At 40.5% G+C, this 23,122-nt stretch overlaps 1 protein-coding gene across 5 annotated transcripts in view; it reads left to right on the forward strand.

The window, feature by feature from the left end:
- Window positions 1–23,122, forward strand: part of LOC141437302 (transmembrane protein 47) — a 103,727-nt gene that overhangs the window by 29,624 nt on the left and 50,981 nt on the right. For 2 of the 5 annotated variants that reach the window (XM_074100577.1, XM_074100580.1), the window contains exon 2: window positions 7,190–7,470. The exons of 2 other annotated variants lie outside the window; for them this stretch is intronic. In XM_074100577.1, the coding sequence (XP_073956678.1) occupies window positions 7,339–7,470 (132 nt within the window). In that variant the 5' untranslated portion in view covers window positions 7,190–7,338. Of the gene's footprint in view, window positions 1–7,121; window positions 7,471–23,122 lie in introns of all 5 variants that reach the window. One more of the 5 variants, XM_074100578.1, reaches the window with a different exon arrangement.

A 23,122-nucleotide genomic window follows, 5' to 3' on the forward strand; every position in this document is an offset into this window, starting at 1 on the left:
TCAGTGCATCTGCATGCTTCATCTTAGATCCTTCGCGGTGTCGCACTTGAAAGTCGTAATCCTGGAGTAATATAATCCAGCGTGCTACTCTCGTAGACATAGCTAAGTCTTCTTTATTTAATGTCAGTTGGAATGCTCGGCAGTCAGTAATAATAGTGAATTTTTTACCATGTAGGTAATGGCGAAACTTCTTTACCCCTTCGATCACAGCTAATGCTTCAAGCTCGTAGCTACTGTATCTGCTCTCAGCGTCGGATGTTTTTCTACTCATAAAATATACTGGATGGAATTCTCCATCGCTGCTCTTCTGCATTAATATAGCTGAATATGCTAATTTGGAGGCATCTGTGTGTAGTTCTGTCTCTGCCTGTGGCTCATAGATTTTTAACACTGGTGTGCTGGTCAATTTTTCCTTTAGCATCTTGAAGGCCTCTTGTTGCTCACTGTTAAATGTGAAATTTACATCTTTTTTCATTAAATCTGTTAGTGGGCGCGCAATCATGGCATAGTTAAAAATAAATTTCCGGAAATATGAGCTCAATCCAAGAAAGCTTTGTAATTGTTTCTGATTTCTAGGTTCGGGGAACTTCATGACTGCCTCAGTCTTCCCAGGCGACGGTGTTACCACACCCTCTTGGATGACATGGCCCAGATATTCAATACTTGAAGTAATCAAATGCGCCTTTTTCCAATTTATTTCTAGTCCATATTCAGAGGCAATGACCAACACTTTCTTCAGTTTCATTAGTCCCTCCTGCTCATCTTTTGCTGGAATTAAAATGTCATCAATGAATATTATGATGGAACCGTCTGACAACAGGTCTCTGAATATGATCGTAATAAACCGCATAAATAAATTTGGACAGATTGAAAGACCCATTGGTGCTTTTGTAAATTCATACTGTCCATTATGTGTAACAAATGAAGTGTATCTAATAGACTCTTCACTGACTTTTACATGGAAAAATCCGTTCTTTAGGTCAATAACACTGAAAGTCTTAGCATCGCACAATTTATCAATACAATCATCTATTAGTGGCAAAGGAAAAACATCTTTAACTATTTTCTGGTTCAATTTCCTATAGTCTATACATACTCGTAAAGAACCATCTTTTTTACGCACTAGAACTAAGGGGCTAGCATATTCTGAAGTACTCACGCGTATAATTCCTTTGTCCAACCATTCAGCTACCTGTTCTTCCACTTCGTGTTGTTCCTTGAGTGATATTCTTCTAGGACGCTGTACAACCGGGATGTCATCCTTCAAAATTATCTTCATTTCTATTGGGGCTTCTTTGACCTGGTGAGGTTTATATGTCTCGACTAGTTGCTTTACCTCCTCTCGTATTTCTGGATCCTTGATGTGATCTGTAGAAGGCACACTCGTCCCATCATACTCACCCAACATACAGTCCAACCATTCGTCGTCTCGCGGTCGTAACCATACCGTACTTCCACTCATAAACATTGTCACATTCTTTAAAAAGTCATTACCTAGGATAATCTTAAACGGCATACAGGTTTTAGGAACTACATAAAACAATACCGCGTCATATAAACGTTCATCAATTAACAGCGCAGTCGTTATTGTCCCAATAGATTTCACTTTTGCTCCGCCTAAGCCGCATAAGGTTATGTTGTCCATGTTTTTGTCGCACTGTAGCGTACCGAACTCATCACAGAACTCGCCAGACACTAAGTTCACATCACTTCCCGAATCGATTAATGCGTTCGTCGTTTTGTTATACATTTTAACTATTTTCACTGGTTTCAGTTTCCTATTGCCGACATCGTGATGTTTTGACTTTGTTACTTCGCACTCGTACGTACCGAAGTTAGCTTTGTTTACGTCGAAAGTGTGGCCGCCATTTGTTGTTTTAGACGCCATCTTTCCATTCTTGTCACCGTCAGAGCAAATCACCGCGCTCGAGACCAATGCCTTGACATCAGCCGCACTAACTTCGTGAGTCACATTCACCGAGTAGTTCACGTCGCTTGATACGAAGAAAACTTCGTCGTGAAGTTGGTCGCTCTGAACATCGCTGCTGGTGGCGCCGCCGTCGTTAAGTGCGGTCGTGTTGAAGAAAGCTTGCTTGCCGGAGCCGTGCAGAGCCGATCCCGTTCCCGATGTGTTCCGAATGTTGCCCGATGACAATGATCGCGTTCTTTCGGGCTTGCTCGTGTCAGACTTCGGGATAATTCGGGGTCCACCATCCATTTTCTTCTCTGGACACTCCATTGAAATATGGCCGAAATTATTACAATTGAAACATTTTCGACTTTGTTTCGGACACATTGATGAAACATGATTCATTTCTCCACAGTTATAACAGCGCTTCGCCATATAATGTTTCTCGCCACTTGATGTATTGGACGCATGCGACTGCGACGGTGCGTCAAATCGTGTCTTTCGAGTCTGTTCATTGTGATTTTTCCTCAAATTATTCTTGTAAGACTCGTACAGCTTGAACTTTTCCTTAAGTTCGGGGTAGGTGGAGGCACCGTAAAGTAGGGTTTTATTTGCTTCATGATCAACTATACCATCAATAATATATTGAATCGCGACGTAGTCGGCGAGTCTTCCTCTCTTTCCCAACCTTTCATTTCTAGCATATAAGCGTAGCAGGTCTCGTCTTTGCGCTTCTTTCTTCGTGCCATCAGTTCGTGTATCTCTTTCGTATTCGTCGTATCTGGGAATTCCTTGTGAATAGCGGTCTTTAGCTCGTCGTAGGTTTTGAAAGGCTTCTCCGTACGTAACCACATGGCCGCAGTGCCAGTTAAAGAACGTCTCGCAATTAGCAGTTTCTGTTGCGGCGTGAGGCAAAAAATTTCTGCGTTGTCGTCTACGTCCTGTGTCCATTTTGATGCTGTATAGGTTTTGTCTGTGCCGGTGAACTTCGGGATGGCGTCGTCGAGAAGTAAAAGGTTAAATGATTGCTTGTCCGTCATATCGTCTTCTTCGTCGTAATATTCACTGTCGTTTCCGTCGTCACAATTGGTTTCCTCGAAGCCGCTGGAGATCCGGCGTGCACAGTCAGACCACTTTTTCGGCGAGCACGCCTTCTTTGAGGTTAGGGCAGGTTTTTCTCGTCGTCTCATAGGTGGTTTCTTTCCCCTCTTTTCTCTCCTAACTTTGCCAAATCCCGGACGAGCCCCCAAATGTGGGATATTGGCAAAGGAAGGAAACACAGATTTGTACACAGCCTGTTTATTTTAAATAAAACACCCCAAGAGCACACCGTACAGCACAGTTTGTGATTTCATCTAGCCAACCGCCATTTCCTCTCTCCATCCCTTTTCCACCCCTTCTACCCATCTCTCTCACACCTTCGCTCGGTAATACGGTACGGTCACATTCCTACATAAATATAGGCAATCAAAGCATGTTTTTGATATAGGTACTAAAATGTTTAGTACCCGTACTACAATAGGTAAGATACTAACTAGAGTAACTAGCAAAGCAGATTAATATACCTTTTTGAATTCGCATTTTTTTAAGACTATTAATAGGGCTTGCCTGCCCTAAATGTATATTCCATAATTATTAAGTATTCTTTAAATTTATTAGTTGCAATTATAAAATCCTCCAGGTCACTTAGTTATTGCACATTAAGTATATGAGTATGACTATACTGAAGTCTGCATACAACATGGAGTGCATGTGTCATATAAAATGTTGAATTGTCTTAATTCTCAGGGCGAGGCGAGGACACTCTTTTCAAATTGAAATTCTATTTTGAAACACTGTCATCTTAGAATAATAATAAAAAAACAAATTATCTACAGGAAAGAGCTATTTGTGGGCATTTGGCGCCTAAATTTAAATAACTTGCGCAGTTTGCTGTAATAAAGCCAGAAAGTGAAACGTGTGCTTCTCATGAGGCGTAAGAATCATTTCACTTTCAAGAACGGCGCTTCATCGACACAGTATACTTATTAATACTTATATAATATTCTCATGCTTCATTCCCACGACAATGTCTCAGCTTTCTTTAGAAATGTTCTTCATATTTGTGTATATGTATCATCCGGATGTTCAGAGATGTGCTACATTATAATTTATAACTATATCATACATGTTTGTACGATACAGATGTGTAGTTATGTAAACAGTTCTAGTCGAAACACATTCCCCTTCAAATGTATTAGTTTGAAATAATAAATAAAGAATCGATACGGAAAGCACGTTTGTTTTGATTGGCATTGTAAACATTAAACAGTTGACTATTGTCTAATTTTTAAAAATAAAACTTAGTAAGTACCGCGTGCGGTACTTGCTCAGCCTTTTTGTGTAATATTTCATTGATATTAATGTAGAACCATATACTCATAAAATAAAGTGATAAATTTTGCTGGTTTGTGCGTTTGTTTGTATGTAGGGTATATCCTCTGGAACTGTTAAACCGATTATAAAAATTCTTCCACTAATGGACAGCCTCACTATTTTTTATTTAGAACAATGTGGTTACTTTGTATCCTGGTAGCGTGCTGAGATTCTGTGGGACGGTAGTTTAAAAGTATATGTCCCATTAAAAAGTTTCAATAGTTTCATTAATTATATTTATTTAATGAACCCATGCATAGTTGCCATCATTGAGAAATATAAATGGGATAATTACACATTCTTATAAAAAGTGTCTCCTATCGATATAAAAAACCTTCCGACTAAGTTTACAAAGCTAGAAATTATATGGTAAAATTAAAATAATTATTAAAAACAATTTTTTTGCTGTCCAATACTAAGGCAAGAATACGAAATAGCACGCAAAGAATGTTGAAAATGTTAGCAACGCAACTCTATCAGTGTTAAGTCAGTTTGTCACGACACGACATTCTCCCGCCCGACTGGCCCGGCGCGTTATTGTGTTTTTTCATTGCGTGTTTTATTCCCATATTTGTAGATATAGTAATTTTTGTCCAGTGCGGCGCGGCGCTGTGACGCCAGCGGACGAGGGCGACCTCATTTGGCGCGGTGGCTAGCCTTCCCCTACAACGCACGTGTGCTCCTTTCTGCTCTGACCTAAATTCTAGGAAAGTCATGCGAAAAGGGTGGCTAAGCCGCCTGTAATTTAACCTATGTACGTAAACACCAGTCAACCGCAGGGGTGAACCTGATTTATAATCTCGTCACCGTAACCTTATTAAGTCCGGCGCTTAAATTACGTTAGCGTTTTTTAACGCTTTTCACAACCTCTCCGATGTCAACGTCTATTTTTAAAGTTGTTTTTCAGGGCAACTTGAGGGCTTCCTGGGGTCCCCTTTTCTTTTTTATTGGCATCATCAATCACCTTTCAATCAGTGATTTACTTAACCGCGGGCGGTATTTTTCTGTTGTGTCTGAGGCTCAATCGACAGTGACAAATTAAGTTCTATCGCTCACCGGCTTTCGTGGGCCACTCTGCCGGTGACACGGAAGGGAACAAATGGACTTTATTGTCCTTCTCGTTTTGCATAATCTTGAAATATTAGGGTCACAATTAAAAGTCGATGAGCGAACTCGGCCTTTGTATATCTTTTATAGCTTAAGCGCTTTTCTTGTGGTGTTAGCTGTTCTCCTTTTCCGGAGATCGGTGGATACCTAGTTTCAACCTTCTGCTCTTAGCTGAAAGACAAAACCTGCATCTTAATAAACTCTTTCCTTTTATTAGAAGCTTCCTGCTATTCTTTTTACTATTCTGACCAGGGTTCCCAGGCCTTTTTCGAATAAATACCGAACAGTGAGCAAAAGAAAACGTTTCCAACGCGCACGAAGCGGCAATGTCGATTGCGTAAAATCTGACAGTTGAATCGTTTATTAGGGAGAGAAAATTTATCAGAAATAAAACCGGCCAAGAGCGTGTCGGACACGACCAAAATAGGGTTCCGTAGCCATTACGAAAAAAATAAGTAATATTTTTCTAAGGATTTCGTATTTTATACGGAATCTTCCATAGTTTAGGTATATTAGTATACCTTAGGCCACAGAATATATAATAGTAGGTACTAACGTACTTAGGCTGCTATTTACTCTTAAACTACTAATAATTCTCAAGCAAACTTAACCGTTATAGTTTTCCTTGAAAGTTTGATAAACTTATTACCATCCTGAATTTTTTCAAATTTTTCCACCCACCGGTTTAATTTTTGAGGGGGGGGGGACGCTCGATTTTAATGAAAATTTGCACTTGTTAAGTTGAATATTTCGCAAACAAATCACTGAATCGAAAAATCGTCTTAGCAAACCCCTAATAATTTAAAAGACCTATCCAACGATACCACACACTATAGGGTTGGATGAGAAAAAAAACACCCCCACTTTACGTTTATGGGAGGTACCCTAAAAAAATTTTTTTTTTTTTTATTGTACCATTTTGTCGGCATAGTTTACATATTAAATTAAATTACAGCTTTCTAGCATTGATAGTCCCTGAGCAAAGCCGCGGACGAACGGACTGACAGAAAGACAGACATGGCGAAACTATTGGTATTGGTTGCGTTTTTGCCATTTTGGCTCCGGAACCCTAAAAAATACCGAACCGCCCATATATCGGGTATTTCTGTTATACCTACCGAACACCGAACACAGTGCTAAAATACCGAAGTTCGGTAGAATACCCAACACCTGGCAACACTGATTCTGACGTAGCCAACTAGTTCGCAGCCTGGCTTTGCGCTACACATATTAATATACCTACACTATTCTATGCTCACAAATATTTTTTTTGATGCGGTATTTGTGTTTTGGCAACGACAGCATCAAATAGACCTGGCTGACTAAACACGCAAGGTCTTACCACAAATAACTTAAATACGTCTCGAAAAAACCCAAAATTATAGTTTTCTATGAAACAGGCATGCTAACTCATGTTAAGAATTGTTTAAGATTTCATGGTAGATAAACATACTTAAACGTAACATGATAAACCCAAAGATTGGACTAACTTGAACACACATCTCACATTCTTCTCATTTGTTACGATGTTTTCCTACCACTGAGCCAGTTGATAAAGGAAGCATATATCAACGAAGCAAGATGCGGCAACTCATTCAAGATTTACAGATACTATTTATTTATATTTTATTATTTATATCTACTAGGGTAGGAAGAGATACCGTAACCTATCTTCATCTCTTACCATCAGGAGACCCACTTGCTCGTTTGCCATCCAGTAGAATAATAAAAAAAAACCCAATTCCTCATTTCCTCCAGCCACTGTTATTAAGGATAATTCATTGAACCCCGCGAAATCGAAAAGTCTGATAGTACGTGTGTATGTACAATAGTGACGTGTACTAGTGGTAGTGTGATGTATTGAGTGCGACGTTGGTCGTGTGGTGAGGTGGCTAGGTAGCAGTCGCATGCCGGGGCGCGCGGGCGCAGTCCCGGGCGGGCTCCGCTCCAACCCGCGCGCCCTGCCGCCGCCGGTACTGCCGCCGCCGCCCCAGTTTGCGACGGAACAAGACGATATGCCTGCGAATCAGATTGCACAGGTGCTGGTCATTTACATTTTACCATTCTTTTTCAGTCAGCAGGCTTAGGCTACGTACGCAATACACTACGACTACGGCGCTATGCGATTAGCCGCGCGATTTTAGCGTGCCGTCCGTCTTCAAAGTAAGCGTCGCGGGCCACGAGCTTTGCGTCTCTTGGATCGTTACATAGTTTAACGTTCGTTTCGTTTGATCGTTTGTAATAGTTTTACGGGCCACGCTTACCAACCGCGCTGGCGATAGCGTCACTGTAAAACCACACTATCGCTCCAAGAGACGCAAACATAGATGAGAGTGTGTATACTGGTAGACGCAAAGCTCGTGGCCCGCGACGCTTATCAACCGCGCTGGCGAAAGTCACTGTAAAACCATACTATCGCTCCAAGAGACGCAAACATAGATGAGAGTGTGTATACTGGTAGACGCAAAGCTCGTGGCCCGCGACGCTTATCAACCGCGCTGGCGATAGCGTCACTGTAAAACCACGCTGTCGCTCCAAGAGACGCAAACATAGATGAGAGTGTGTATACTGGTAGACGCAAAGCTCGTGGCCCGCAACGCTTATCAACCGCGCTGGCGAAAGTCACTGTAAAACCACGCTGTCGCTCCAAGAGACGCAAACATAGATGAGAGTGTGTATACTGGTAGACGCAAAGCTCGTGGCCCGCGACGCTTATCAACCGCGCTGGCAAAAGTCACTGTAAAACCGCACTATCACTCCAAGAGACGCAAACATAGATGAGAGTGTGTATACTGGTAGACGCAAAGCTCGTGGCCCGCGACGCTTATCAACCGCGCTGGCGATAGCGTCACTGTAAAACCACACTATCGCTCCAAGAGACGCAAACATAGATGAGAGTGTGTATACTGGTAGACGCAAAGCTCGTGGCCCGCGACGCTTATCAACCGCGCTGGCGAAAGTCACTGTAAAACCACACTATCGCTCCAAGAGACGCAAACATAGATGAGAGTGTGTATACTGGTAGACGCAAAGCTCGTGGCCCGCGACGCTTATCAACCGCGCTGGCGATAGCGTCACTGTAAAACCACACTATCGCTCCAAGAGACGCAAACATAGATGAGTGTGTATACTGGTAGATGCAAAGCTCGTGGCCCGCGACGCTTATCAACCGCGCTGGCGATAGCGTCACTGTAAAACCACACTATCGCTCCAAGAGACGCAAACATAGATGAGAGTGTGTATACTGGTAGACGCAAAGCTTGTGGCCCGCGACGCTTATCAACCGCGCTGGCGATAGCGTCACTGTAAAACCACAATATCGCTCCAAGAGACGCAAACATAGATGAGTGTGTACTGGTAGACGCAAAGCTCGTGGCCCGCGACGCTTATCAACCGCGCTGGCGATAGCGTCACTGTAAAACCACACTATCGCTCCAAGAGACGCAAACATAGATGAATGTGTATACTGGTAGATGCAAAGCTCGTGGCCCGCGACGCTTATCAACCGCGCTGGCGATAGCGTCACTGTAAAACCACACTATCGCTCCAAGAGACGCAAACATAGATGAGTGTGTATACTGGTAGACGCAAAGCTTGTGGCCCGCGACGCTTATCAACCGCGCTGGCGATAGCGTCACTGTAAAACCACACTATCGCTCCAAGAGACGCAAACATAGATGAGTGTGTATACTGGTAGACGCAAAGCTCGTGGCCCGCGACGCTTATCAACCGCGCTGGCGAAAGTCACTGTAAAACCACACTTAGAGCTAGAGCCTTATTACACTGGTAATTTTCGGGCTAGTTGAAAGATGTGAGCGCGCAACGTTTTCGTCGTTTATCCAAGCATTGGGCAGCGCTTTTTCATCAAAGACATGTTAAGTGGCGTACTAAGAATGTCCACCAATTAGAATTGTTTATTTTCAAGATGTAGCTAAGCGCTGTACCACTACCATGAGTTTACAGTGACCGTACTCGATAGCGACGGCGTAACTTATTTGTATGGAGAATTGTACAGCGCTTCTACAAATCTAATTTACGCCGTCGCTATCGAGTAAGGGCACTGTAAACTCATGGCTTAGACTTCGCTCACTGCAATCTCGCACATCTTTGGTGGCTGGCATTCTAGAGGTTGTTGGGAGACTAAGCTACAAAGATCTTATAGGTAGTAAAACTGTGTTAAAAACCGGCCAAGTACGAGTCGGGCCAGGCGCAGTGCAGAGTTCCGTACCGTACTAAATATATACGGAAAATATTCACTTTTGATCTACTACCTATTACTCGTTAACTTGTATTGTAAAGCCTACTAGGCTGTGACTGTGATACTTTTCCTTTTAAACCCATTATTATAATTTTAATCAGCTGAGCTTTTGGGGGGCATTCCTGTAACAATAATTACCGTAAACTGCTTCAACTTTGCCTTCTGGCCCTAACATTGCCTGATTCGATTTAGTCGATAACTTAACACTCTTATAAATAAATAAAAAATATCACGGGACAATTCACACCAATTGACCTAGTCCCAAAGTAAGCTTAGCAAAGCTTGTGTTATGGGTACTAAGCAACGGATAAATATAATTATATAGATATAGATACATACTTAAATACATATTAAACACCCAAGACCCGAGAACAAACATTCGTATTTTTCAAACAAATATCTGCCCCGACACGGGAATCGAACCCGGGACCTCAAGCTTCGTAGTCAGGTTCTCTAACCACTAGGCCATCTGGTCGTCTTATAGGTTTTAAACTTTTATCTACACGGGAATTATTATTACGGGGGGGATAAAAGCTTAAAAACTTAGAAGGGTGCTAGTTATCGACTCTAAATTGAATCAGGCAATGTTGGGGCCAGAGGGCAAAGTTGAAGCAGTTCACGGTAGCACTAAATCCTTATACAAATGCAAATAGATCACTAAATCGAAAGTGGTTTAGCAAACTCGTAATGTTTTTGAAAGATAGGTCTTTCAAAAACATTACGAGTAACAACCGTTGGATAGGTCCAACGATACGCTACAAGACGAAAAAAAATTACCCCGTTTTACGTGTAGCGAGTGGCTACAAAATACTGTTCAGCAAATGTAGACTGTCTAGTCTAGTGCGTTCCTCAGTCATATTCATCACGAGTATCCGAGAGTGTCCTGCAGGGCTACTACGGAACTCGAAACTCGAAGTTCATGTCGTGCGGTCCCTCTGACACTTAAACTATTTAATATGAGAGCGAGAGGGACCGCATGAGACGAACTTCGAGGTTCGTAGTAGCCCTGCAGGGCCGTTTAGAGAAGTTACATTTGTTGCTGACTATTAACTGTGGTACAATGAAGTACGATTCTACTCTATTCTGTTATCAGGAGACGACTACTAAATCAGAAGCCTTATTGCCTGCTGCTTCTGACGCTCGCGATCGCAATCACATGTCAGATTTCGCATATAAAAACTGTAAATAATTTGATTGCGATCGCGAGCGTCAGAAACGTTAGGCAATAAAGCCTCAGGTATCAATTCAAAGCCTTATTTCCTAACACATTCTTAACACGTTCACAATCCATGGGTACCTACCTAAATATGGAACAATATAAATATTGTCCCCCTGGGGTAACCACCACAGTTCGGTATGCACCTAAACATGGTATTGATGTCTGCGTTTGTAATTCGTTTACTTTAATACACCTCCTAGCCTCTCCAGCATTTCTTTTTTTTTTTTCAACGTGTTCTAGTGTCAGTATATTTATTAGTTTACTTAGTCGTACTTCCAAGGAAAGGTAGCCAACTGTCCGGCTCCGATTTGTTTTATTTTATGTTAGAGATATGTATATGTTAGAGAGTAGTCTAAAATAACGGAGACGTATTTTTTTTAGCTGCCTAAACTCAATCTATGTGGAGAAATTGACCTCCAAAGTACTAATATTACTAAAAAGTGAGCAAACCCTCCAACTTCTGTAGAAAGGGCTGTTAAAGCAAATTACTAGTTAATTACTGGTTTGATTATATGTTGGATAACATGAAAAAATAATGCACAGGTGTTTTGTTATTCGGTTCACTTACAGTTTACAAAAAAAATATCCTGAAAAGTGTTATACTTCGGACCGCTTCACACAATTTTTTTATTGTAAAATAAGAGTTTTTAGTCGAAATAACAAAACACCGATCCATTATTTTTTCATGTTCTCCAACATATCATCAAGCCAGTAATTAACTAGCAATTTGCTTTAACAGCACTGTCTGCAGAAGTTAGAGGGTTTGCTCACTTTTTAGTACCAATATGTACTTAATAGGTAATAGGTACTTTGTAGGTCAATTTCTCCTAATATTATGTAGGAAAATTTTTGGGCAGCTCAAAAAAAAAACAAGTGTCCTTACGGACTACTCTACAACTACTTTTAGACTATTCTCTAAAACATATAGGAATAAAACAAATCGGAGCCGGAAAGTTGGGTACCTTTCCTTGTTACCTAGTTGGATAAGTTATAGACGGACTTAGACATTAGGTAGATCCTACTAAGAGACGTGTCTTGTCTTATCCACATTTACGTATTTATTTGACTAACCTAACCTAACAGCATATAGAACAGCAACGCGCGATTCCGAATCTATTTAACCAATCTATCTTACCTTAGAATTCAAGAAAATACCTTTCTATTCAATGGTATGTCTGAAGTTCCCAATCCGCATTGAGCCCGCGTGGTAAATTACCACTGGTGATTCTAAGAGGAGGCCTGTGCCCAGCAGCGGGACTTAAATAGGCTGAGATGATGATGATGATGATGATGACCTCCTATTCGTAGCGAAACGGATCGTCTACTTTATTATTTTTCCCAGAAGCCTTCATCAAAATTCAAAAGCTTTCTTAATCTTAATAAAGTTCAAAAGTCTGTTCATTAAAATTACGACATCAATGGTTTTTATGTTCTAAGTACACAAAGGAAAACAAAAGCGGAGAGAAGTCAACTCGTATAAGTAGAGCACAAAGTGAAGCACAAATGACAATGTTAGGTAGGTATATATATATCGGCTTAAGAAGTAGGTTGGAAACATATCATTCTAAGAACTTGTAATGCAACACCAAACTTGGTAGAGCAGGTAAAGCTTCCCTTGCGAGTTTGTAGGGGGAGTCCGGGAGACATGCCCAGGTGGGAGACTTGAACCATTTCGAATATCTAATTCAAAGTTCGCGCCACCGGCACCACTGATAGTTCGTGTTATACTCGTACACAAGACTCAACTAGTAGCGCCGCCATATTAGCCGCCATTAGTGCGGTTTGGCAGTAAACGGAGTACACATGTTTCTGTTGCCAAAAAGTGAAAAAAAACTTTTTTTTGTAATTTTACGCTATTCATATGCCTTGATGGGTGAGTGCTGTTATTTTATCTTATCATATTGACTAGTTATTATAGTTTTACCAACAATGAGCGTTTTAAACATTCGATGTTAGAATTTAGAGAAATAATCACTTAACTGAACTAAAGGGGGGTGCGGGAGACTTGATCAATGTAGTAGCAGGGAGACATGACCACATGGTTTAATCCTCCGCACAGCATTTAAATACGGATTGGCTTTAAATTTATGTATTTTTTTGTTTTAGAAACTCATACCATATAATGCCAGTACAAGGCAAAAGGGGTTCCACCCGAAAAATATTACCAAACAGGAAACGCTGTTGAAAAAATTAAGAATAGTGCAACTATTCGAAAAACAGTAAAAGAGTTAAGAGGAAGGGTTTTCCAGTTGTTGACAGTGAGTAGCGAAGACTAAAGAAGACAAGAACAATAAATCTCTTATAAGTTTTTTTTAATAAGTTCAGTATCTGGGTGACCGAGCTCCGATCGAGCTAAAACTCGGTACCAAGCGTTTTCCCAAAAATAAGACCAAGCTAGATCGATTTTTTATCTCCGAAAACCCCTACATACCAAATTTAATCAAAATTGCTGGAGCCATTTCCGAGATTCTGATTATATATATACAAGAATTGCTCGTTTAAAGGCATTAGATTAAGTTAATTTATGTTTAACATCGTGGTACTAGATAATAATCAAAAATGAAATCTAATTGAATCATACTTTAAACACATTCATTCATTCTTTTTTTAAATAAATATTTTTAATTAAACAATAATGTTTTTCACTGTTTTCTCTAATAAATAAATATATGGTCAAATCTCCCGCACCCCCTGATCAACTCTCCCATGGGTTGGGGAGACTTGAGCCATATTCCAAATTTTATAAAAAAAATTGCCAAAAATGCAATTATTGTTTTATTATCATTTCCATAACACCTAACGATACCTATTTAGGCATGACGTCTACATGCCAAAAATCGGGTTACTGCCACTTACGGTTACAACTTTAGCGGCATAAGAGTAAAATGAGGTTCAAGTCTCCCGGACTTCCCCTACCCATTCCTTTAGCTACCTCTGTATTCCAGTTTAGTGTGACCCAAATGTATCTTGCTATTGTTTACTGAGATGTCTGAGATTTAGAGCGCACTAACTTTAATTTAAAGTGTGCTGGACTGGAGTTGGTGACATGGGCTGATAAATGGTCCTGAGTTTAGTAAGGTTACATGTACGAGGGTACTTCTCATTCCTTAGGCAAATCTGTTGGGCTTTTGAATTGCTTTTGTAGTCTTTAAACAGTTCATTCCAAGTTTTATGTTTTTCTAGGTACCTGTAGAACTATTTTTTACAGGTAATTAGGTACCTTCTAAATATCTATAGACAGAACTAATGATTTAATTTACGAGTTAGCTACATGGACCACCGAAATGATGTGTTAGCATTTCAAATACGTTTATTGTGTTAACGACCATGACCGTGAAAAGTATTGAAGTGCAAAATGAGACTAGATCTAAGAATACATGTACGTGTAAGTACACATACACGACGGCTTGCACTACGAGTATGTTGTGCTTAGAAAAATATAGGAAAGCTATTTATATTTGCTTTACTAGACATTTCACAAATGTAGTTCGCTTGTGGAATACGCTTTCGAATTTTATGAGTCCACATTAACCTAGAAAAACCGCACTCGCTCCAGCAACCTGCAGAATTTGCATCAATAATGGAGCAAAGCAAGGAATATTCAACAGTTCATTTGAACTTCAAATGAATTCTGACTTTTGGCTGTGTTGCGCTTCATTAACGTGCTATAGATTTAGGTACGGATTTTTTTTATCACGATTTTGGTTTTAATATTGTATTAATTAATATTAATACTTAGCTGTTGCCCGTGACTACGTCCGCGTAAAATTCGTTTATCGATAACTACCCCGTGGGAACTATAATAAACAATGTATGCTAGTTTTTGGCATATCTCCAAAACTATAAAATTTGCATAGTTCAAACCTACAATTACTTTTATTAAATGATATTGTAACGGATATCTCACGTCTTAAATCGAGTTTAGCTCAACATGTTAGGGGCTAATTCGTAGCCCTTCTTATCATTCATATTCATTCTATAGCAGCACGCGACAAGAAAGAAGAAAACCCATTAGGTACCTACTCAAAATTTTTTAGCTGGTCACGATTTGAATGGGTTCCGACTGTTGAACTTAGTTCTAGAACTACTTAACATAGTTCTAGACCACTAGACTTGTTTTCCTCTTTTTAGTATTTCTTAAGAAAGTCGGGTTTTAGATTTTTTTTCATTAATTTATTGTTTTATTTCACACTGTTTTGATATTTCTGTGAAAATGGTAGATTAAAACTATTATAACCCCTATATATTTAGAATGGGCTAGATATTAGCTTTCATTTGATACCATACTCGATAGGTTTAAACAAAAAAAACTAAACTCACAATTTGGCCAAAAATACGCCATTTTATCTTTTTAAATATTTCATGTACCCAGTTCATCAAGACGAACCCAATGACGAATCATTTATCAAAATCGGTTCAGCCGTTGGCTAGTTATGAGACAATAACGAGAGGACATAGGAATAGACATAATACATACATAAATACGGGTCAAACACATAATCATCCTTCTTTGCAGTCTGATAAAAACGGAACCCTTAAGTACCTATATTTTTTTTGTGTCCGTAGGTATTTTATTCGGAAACTATAAAGTAGTGATTAAATTAAGTAAAGTATTAGTTAAATTGTAATGGCAAGTATCTTTTCTAAAGATAGCAATTAAAACCATAACTGGCTGAGATAAATCTAGTCGTGGGTACAGTTAGTTGATCACATGTGATTAAATATAGAGCAGCGAAATAGGTGCGACGAAATTCAATGAAAACGGAAATTGGTACATACTTTTCATTCTTTGTTTTCGATAAGGTTAACATTTTGCATGTTACCGGTTGAAATATTATCTTTGTTATGTTGCAATGTAACTTTATATCGTATGTATCATGTATGTGGACACATACATTTAACTTTCGATTTGTATTAAATATTCTTGTAATTTGTTTTCTTCGAAGCGAGCATACACTTCACGGTACACATTTTCCACGATCGATTTCTTAAAACCGCTTTACTTTGTTATTGTTTGATTTCAGACTTATTCTTAGAGGCTACAAAATACTAGGGCATTCGTCATTCACAATATTAATCTCATAAATCAAAACGTAATCCTACTGTCTTTGTCACGTCAAATGACCCTTCCCATTTGCCAGGAAGTCCGCACGTGGACTGTCCTTTATAATCCAATGAATGAAATCCCTCTTGATGACAGACGCTTCCGGCAGATTGTATTTCTGATTGCTCTTTATTAATAGTCCAAAGTAGTTTCATCCTTCTATATCCAATGAACCGTTTCGTTTCCCATTCGTAAAGCTAAAGGGGCACACAAAATGTAATTACGCGAAAGATAACACGCGTGCATCTTGCTCGAGTGAGTGCAGTTATCGCATTATTCTCAGCTTTAGAGTTGTTAAATGGGGATCGTTTTACGTGAGACGACGGCGGACACCCGTTTAGAAGGTGGGCTCTAGAGCTAAGGCGGGTAGGCAGCTAACAGCTGATGCCGCCCCGTGGTCCCGGCCTGGCGGGAGCGGCTCCCGATCGATGACCGCCCCCCGCGCTCTCGACTCCTCCACCTCCAGACACCCACCTCTCACTTTCCCGCTTTCTTTTCCTCGGTACGTGCACCGCCTCGTGTTTGGATTTGTACTTTTGCGTCTTATTATTTGCACCCCAGCCGTGATGGATGACGAGTCTTACGCGACGTCACAGAAACACTACTCCTTTCTCTTTGATGATGTTCATTACTTTGCGATGATGGTTTATTTTTGTTCGGACGCCTTTTGATATTGAGTAATGAATAATGATTTATCGAGGATACCATTACTTCTTATTTGCTGTAAAACTGGTCTGGATTTAACAATAGGAATTCGTTCGTCATATTTTGTATTAGGTAACTTTACTCACGATCGTTAGTTCTTATCAGAAAGCTTTTTTATCTCCGGTAAATAGCATCGCATCGCATTACGGGTAACAATACGAGTACTCTTATATTTTACAACCTCAGCTACCAAATTGTGTATGTTTTTACCATTATTAAAACAAACTTCTTAATTGTTTTGGTCCGTATTCAAATGGTTTAATTTATTTTTCCGCTCTGTAGGTACGCTTGTTACAAGCTATTTTTAAACTACGTAGAATTCTACGTTGAAAGTTGAATTTGAACTGTTTCTGGGGAAAAGGGTTTTAATTTACTCGTCCGACATGACTTTGACGTGTGAACCAGTTTTTCCTCATTCAAATTTTCAGATTGAGCAGTATAAAGTGTTTTTGCTTATTTACTTTTTCCAGTTCGGTAGCTACATTTGTTGCGAAAATTCTTTCAAATCGAATTTATCTTGCAGTCCAGTGGTCGGACTGACTTGAAATTTTATTAGTATGGGTAATGTAAATTGAACTAATGAATTCGATTAGTCAAAAACGCTTGCATTGAAATTATCAGAAACTAGCTTTTGCTCCCAACTCCGTCTGCGAAGAATTCTTTTATCGCTCGCTATCCTGCAAGAACTGCAATTTTCCGGTATCAAACGTACCCACACCTATACCTATCCTATGTCATTCCCAATCTCTCCCCGGTCAAAATACCTTCACCATGCCAAATTAGATGCGTCTACTTTGAAACTTTGTTTTAGATATATGATCTGATCACGCTTCGCTTCTATTTCGGCTTTCCCGTTATCACTAACATTTATTGAAAATTTATGAATATTGCCTTCATCCAGTGACCAAATGGTTCCAACATTTGGTTCCTGCCTACCATTTTCTGCCTTTCAAATTTCTGAATTGCCGTAAACGCGTTATTGCCGTCTTTTTATTGTTATTTCATTTTTACGGTTACGCTCTATCGTAAAGAGGGACGTTAAGTTGAAAATATAAAATAATTATTGTGCAGAGTTAGCCTTTAAATTATAATCATAATTATAAATCTGACCAGAATTCACTACAGCGCAAAATAAATACCACAATGACCAAGTTCCGAAAACACCATCTAAGATCTTGCAATCAGATGAGAGGTTGACATTGTCAAGGAAAGAAGGTGGAAGAGGCCTTATTGACATCAGAAACTTACATAATAGACAAATCTCAAACTTAAGACAGTACTTTTTCAGCAAATCAGAATTCTCCACACTCCACAAAGCTATTACACAGAATGATCGCAACGCTTCTCTGTTAAATTTGAAAGATAATACAATACAAAAGATAATACAATACAAAACAACGAAATTCTGACTGATGATAAAACCAAACTGAGTGGGCTGGTAAATCTCTACATGGTAGACACCGCCATGACTTATGCCAAGTAAATGTTGATAAAGAAGCGTCGAACGCGTGGCTAAGTCGTGGTGAGCTCTTCCCGGAGACTGAAGGCTTTATGATGGCAATACAGGATCAGGTAATAGAGACCAGAAACTACCAACGACATATAATCAAGACTGTAACGACTAACATATGCAGAAAATGCAATACCTGCCCTGAAACCATCCAACATATTACAAGCTCATGTAAATCTATCGCCCAAACCCACTATATAAGCATCGACACGACCACGTTGCAAATATTATTCATCAAAAACTGGCCTACCAAATTGATCTAATTACTTCCATAGAACCATACTAATACTACAAATACAAACCTGAAAGTGTCATAAATAAACCCACAGCCAAATTGTATTTTGACCGAGCCATCCTTACTAATCGTACCATTCACTAAAATTGACCCGACATAACATTAGTAAATAAAGCAAACGAATCTGCCTATTCAATAGACATAGCTGTCCCTATTACACACAATTTACAGTCTACAATAGCCGAAAAACTTACAAAGTATACCGAATTAAAAGATGAAATAACCCGACTTGGGCATCTTCAAAAAGTAATAATATACCGATTGTCCTGTCTGCTACCGGAGTGATACTCAAACAGTTGTACCAGTCGTTAAATACCTTAAAACTGCCACCAAACACATACAACCTCCTCCAGAAAGCTGTCATCCTCAACACTTGCCGAATAGTTAGGAAATTTTTACAAACTGATCAGGAATATAACGCTACCTATACATCTCCAGCCCCGCAAAACACCGCTCAGTCAACCACAGCAACAACCGCCGCCGAACCCACCACTCAAACCAACTTACCTAATATGCACTTGGCTTAGGCCCGTGCATAACAGTAGGTAGTACGTACACCGGTGCAAGCCGGGAAAAAAAAGAAAATACATAATAATAATAATAAGCCGTTTATTTCCACATCAAATATTTTACAATTCAAGTACTAAGTAGTCGTGTTATTACTTTAAACTTATTAATCTCATGTTAGTATAGGGTTAGTTATCTTTCTGTGATGCGGATCCCGTTTGGGTGAAGGCCCCCTCTTTCTCTTTCCAGAATCCTTTATTTCTGGCAAGGGTGACCATCGCCAGAAATTATAATAATAACTGACATAAATAAGCGTTATTTTACTTATTTCACCAACACATACTCATTACAGGCAGCGCCTAATGCATTAAATTAGTACAGATTGTGGTTCCACTGCTACAATTATAAACAATAAACTGCAATAAAGTTTTCCGTCGACCGTGTACCGTATATCATACTCGGAGTGAATAACGCCAGTGTGTGTATGAAAGGTGCTTTGTAACACGGCCACATTAAACTAGAAACTGTGGCATTGCGGATGGAGCTCGGTGCATCTATAACAATGCTGTTACGAGAAACGATAGCTGAATTCTACTAACGATGCTCGGTTGTTGTAATAACAGTTTACACCTGAAGAATCTTAGACGTTGCTTTGTTTAGTTATAGATAGGGTACTTACTTCCCAAAGAAAGGAAGAAGGAAGGAGGAAGTAAGGTAGTAGTTGCGTCAAAACGCAAGATTGCTCTTTTTGACTCAATAACGAGTTTTTTTATACCTACTAACCCTTATCCGCGATATACTACATAGTCTGCTAACTTCTTTTGTCGACTGAGCTGGCTGACATACACTGTTGGTTTTCATCCAATTCGTGAAACTAAGTGAGGTCGTTTGATCCTATTACCTATAGATAGCCCTATTAGATATTCCATGAGAACTGCTGAGGTGATATGAAACACGAGTGATGACACTTGTCGAAGCGTGTATCACGGTGTATCCTATTGGGAATACACTGCGATTGATCGCGTTTCAAAATTATATTTGATTGCCTCCGCTTTGTTCAAGTCACGCTATGCTATGGGGAGGTACATGAGGATTTTGAAAGCCACTTAACCGATTGAGGTTAAGTTTTTGCGATTATGTAAATTTTCTTATCTTTATAGACTTATCAACGTATTAAGTTAAACAATGGTTGATTTGATTTTGTTTTAGATTTAGAGATTACTGAAACCCTGACCAGTGACACATGTTTACAAAATAATGTTAGACGTTCGCAATATGCAGAAAAATATGAGTACCTCACATCCATCACATTGCCATCACACTACACTCCTTAGCTACCTCTTATTTAAGGACTTCACAAGCCTCATTTTATTGAAAAATATAAGTATTACTTTGTTTTTTCCTCGTAAAATTTAAGAGACAAAACCAAACACTAATATAATAACTGAGACCTGTGGGTTATCAATGATAATCACACGGTGCTTGTGATTATCATGACTAACCACTGAGTGCGTTGTTCTTTTCTACACATTCATTTAATCAAGCATGAAAAATAAAAATAACTAAACGCAAGTACTTTAATTTACAAGAGAGCAATTAATGTCAGACTCCACAATGTCGTCTTTCCAGTTTCAGGACGTTCATCCCCAAGGAACTTTCGTGTCTTCCTTTAATTGATTATCTAATCCTGCTCATATATGGTCCTTTTAAATCTGGTCGTTACTGATGCAACTTAAGGTAGTCCCAGTTCCGACTGCTTATTTGTGACTTGCGTCTACGCCTACTTTTGAGCAAGCTAAATATTGTATTCACATTCCAGGTGATCGCCCTGATATGCGGGTTGCTGGTCGTCATTCTGATGGTGCTCGGGCTCGCGTCCGCGGACTGGCTGATGGCAGCCGGCTGGCGCCAGGGGCTGTTCATGCACTGCATCGACCCCGAAGCGCCGACGCCGCTGCCCTTCGATATCACCGCGCAACCTGGCTGCTATGCTGCCAGACCCGCGCCTTACATTAAGTGAGTGTTAAGACAAATATTTAGTACTAGTGACCTAGCGGCTTCGCACGGATGCAAGTTTGAAAAAAAAAGGCTCTAAAATCAGTTACCGAACTTCACATTTTTCACTTCCCTTTCCGCAAAACTACCTACTCTTGCGCGGAGCCAGGCGTGCACTATACTATTAAAGTAAAGACTTTGTACTATAATATAAAGATGATATAGAAGTGCTAAGATATGCGCAGATGGCATGAGCATTTCGCAGAAGTTTTCCACACTGTAGTAGATGGAAACGATGACACCGAAACCGAGGTGGAGGAGACATCTACTACTCTGAACATCAGTGTGGACCCCCCATGTAAAGCCGAAATAGCGAAGGCAATAAGAGCGCTCAAGAATGGCAAGGCACCTGGGAACGATGGTATTCCAGTCGAAGCTTTAAAAGCGAACGCGGAGGTGGTGGCCGATATACTCTGTCCCTTGGTGAAGGCGATATGGGAAGCTGAGCAAGTGCCTGAAGATTGGAAAGAAGGCATACTAATTAAGCTGCCCAAGAAAGGGGACTTGTCCCAGTGCTCAAATTGGAGAGGGATAAACCTACCTACTGCCTGTGGTCTCCAAGGCTCTCTGCAAGATACTGGTAGGTACACAGAATGACGAGTGCTGTCGATTGTACGCTGAGGGGCGAACAGGGTGGATTTAGAGCAGGGCGGTCTTGCATTGATCAAATCAACGTTTTACGCATGATTTTGGAGCAGTGCAATGAAATGCGTAGTGAACTTTTCACTTTGTTCGTAGACTTCGAAAAGGCGTTCGGCAGGGTCAAGTGGACAAGTATTTGGCATGCGCTAAAAAGAAGGGTATACCAGTTAAGATCATAAAAATTATCCAAAATCTTTATATGGGCTCCTCTTGCCGAGTCATGCATAAGGGACAATTGTCAGACCAGGTACCGGTCACGGCGGGTGTGAAGCAGGGTTGTTTGTTGTCGCCATTGCTTTTCCTCATTGTCTTGGATGACGTGATGCGCAAGGGAACAAGTCAAGAGAGGAGCGGATTGCCTTGGGTAGATGAGGGGGGCCTCGAAGACATAGACTTCGCAGATGATCTTTGTTTATTCGCAACATCACGAGAGCGTATGCAATCCAAGACCAACGACCTCGCCGAATACGCTGCAAGGGAGGGCCTGCGCATAAATTGTGAGAAGACGAAGGACATGCGTCTTAACACCTCGGATGCGGTGCCGATATACATTGACGGCGGGGCCGTTGAGCAATTGGCCAAATTTGGCCAAAGTTGGCCAATTCGCATATCTGGGAAGTGTGGTCGACCCGACCGGGGGAACGGATAGCGATGTTGAGGCGCGCATCAACAAGGCGGAAGCGGAAGCCAGTAAGCCGAGAAGTTATGACAAGGAAATGGCGATGGATTGGACACACGCTTCGAGGGTCGAATGATCACCTGCCCAAGCAGGGTCTCCGTTAGCAATCTACTGGCAGAAGACGGCCAGGACGTCCTCGGACCACGTGGAGGCGATCAGTTGAGAAGGAGGCTGGCTCAATTGGTCTCGGCTGGGAAGAGCTGGAAGAAGCCGCGCAAGATCGAGCCAAATGGAAAACTCTTCTACGAGCCCTATGTCCCTAGTGAGGGATAACAGGATCACATCATCATCATCAAGAAGATATTTAGCTAAGAAGAAGCAAAGAAATCGATGTCCGTGTCGATTTCCAGTGTTCACAAAACACTAACCCGTTGTATGTATGTCGGCCGGGGTAGTTTTAAAGTAAGTAAAAAACGTTACGACTCGCATTCGAACGGCAAAATGTTTTTGAACGGAATGAAGTTGTCCGTTTGACACTCCCAAGTGTTGACAGGCGCCATGTAGATGTCTGCGATTTCGGCTGTACTCCCCTGCGACCGCGTATAATACGTAGAATTCGTGTCGAGCGAAATAGTCGCAGGACAAAAGCCCTTCAGCCTCCCTTAAGCGAATATTTACGGGGTTTCAAGTCACTGTCCTCTTGGTAAAGTCGAGACTTGCTAGAATCGTAGACCGTTAGACGTGAAAGTTTAGCAATTTGTAAAACACGTGATCATT

This window comes from Choristoneura fumiferana, chromosome 17 (assembly GCF_025370935.1).
Source record: "Choristoneura fumiferana chromosome 17, NRCan_CFum_1, whole genome shotgun sequence".
Classification (NCBI taxonomy): Eukaryota; Metazoa; Arthropoda; class Insecta; order Lepidoptera; family Tortricidae; genus Choristoneura; species Choristoneura fumiferana.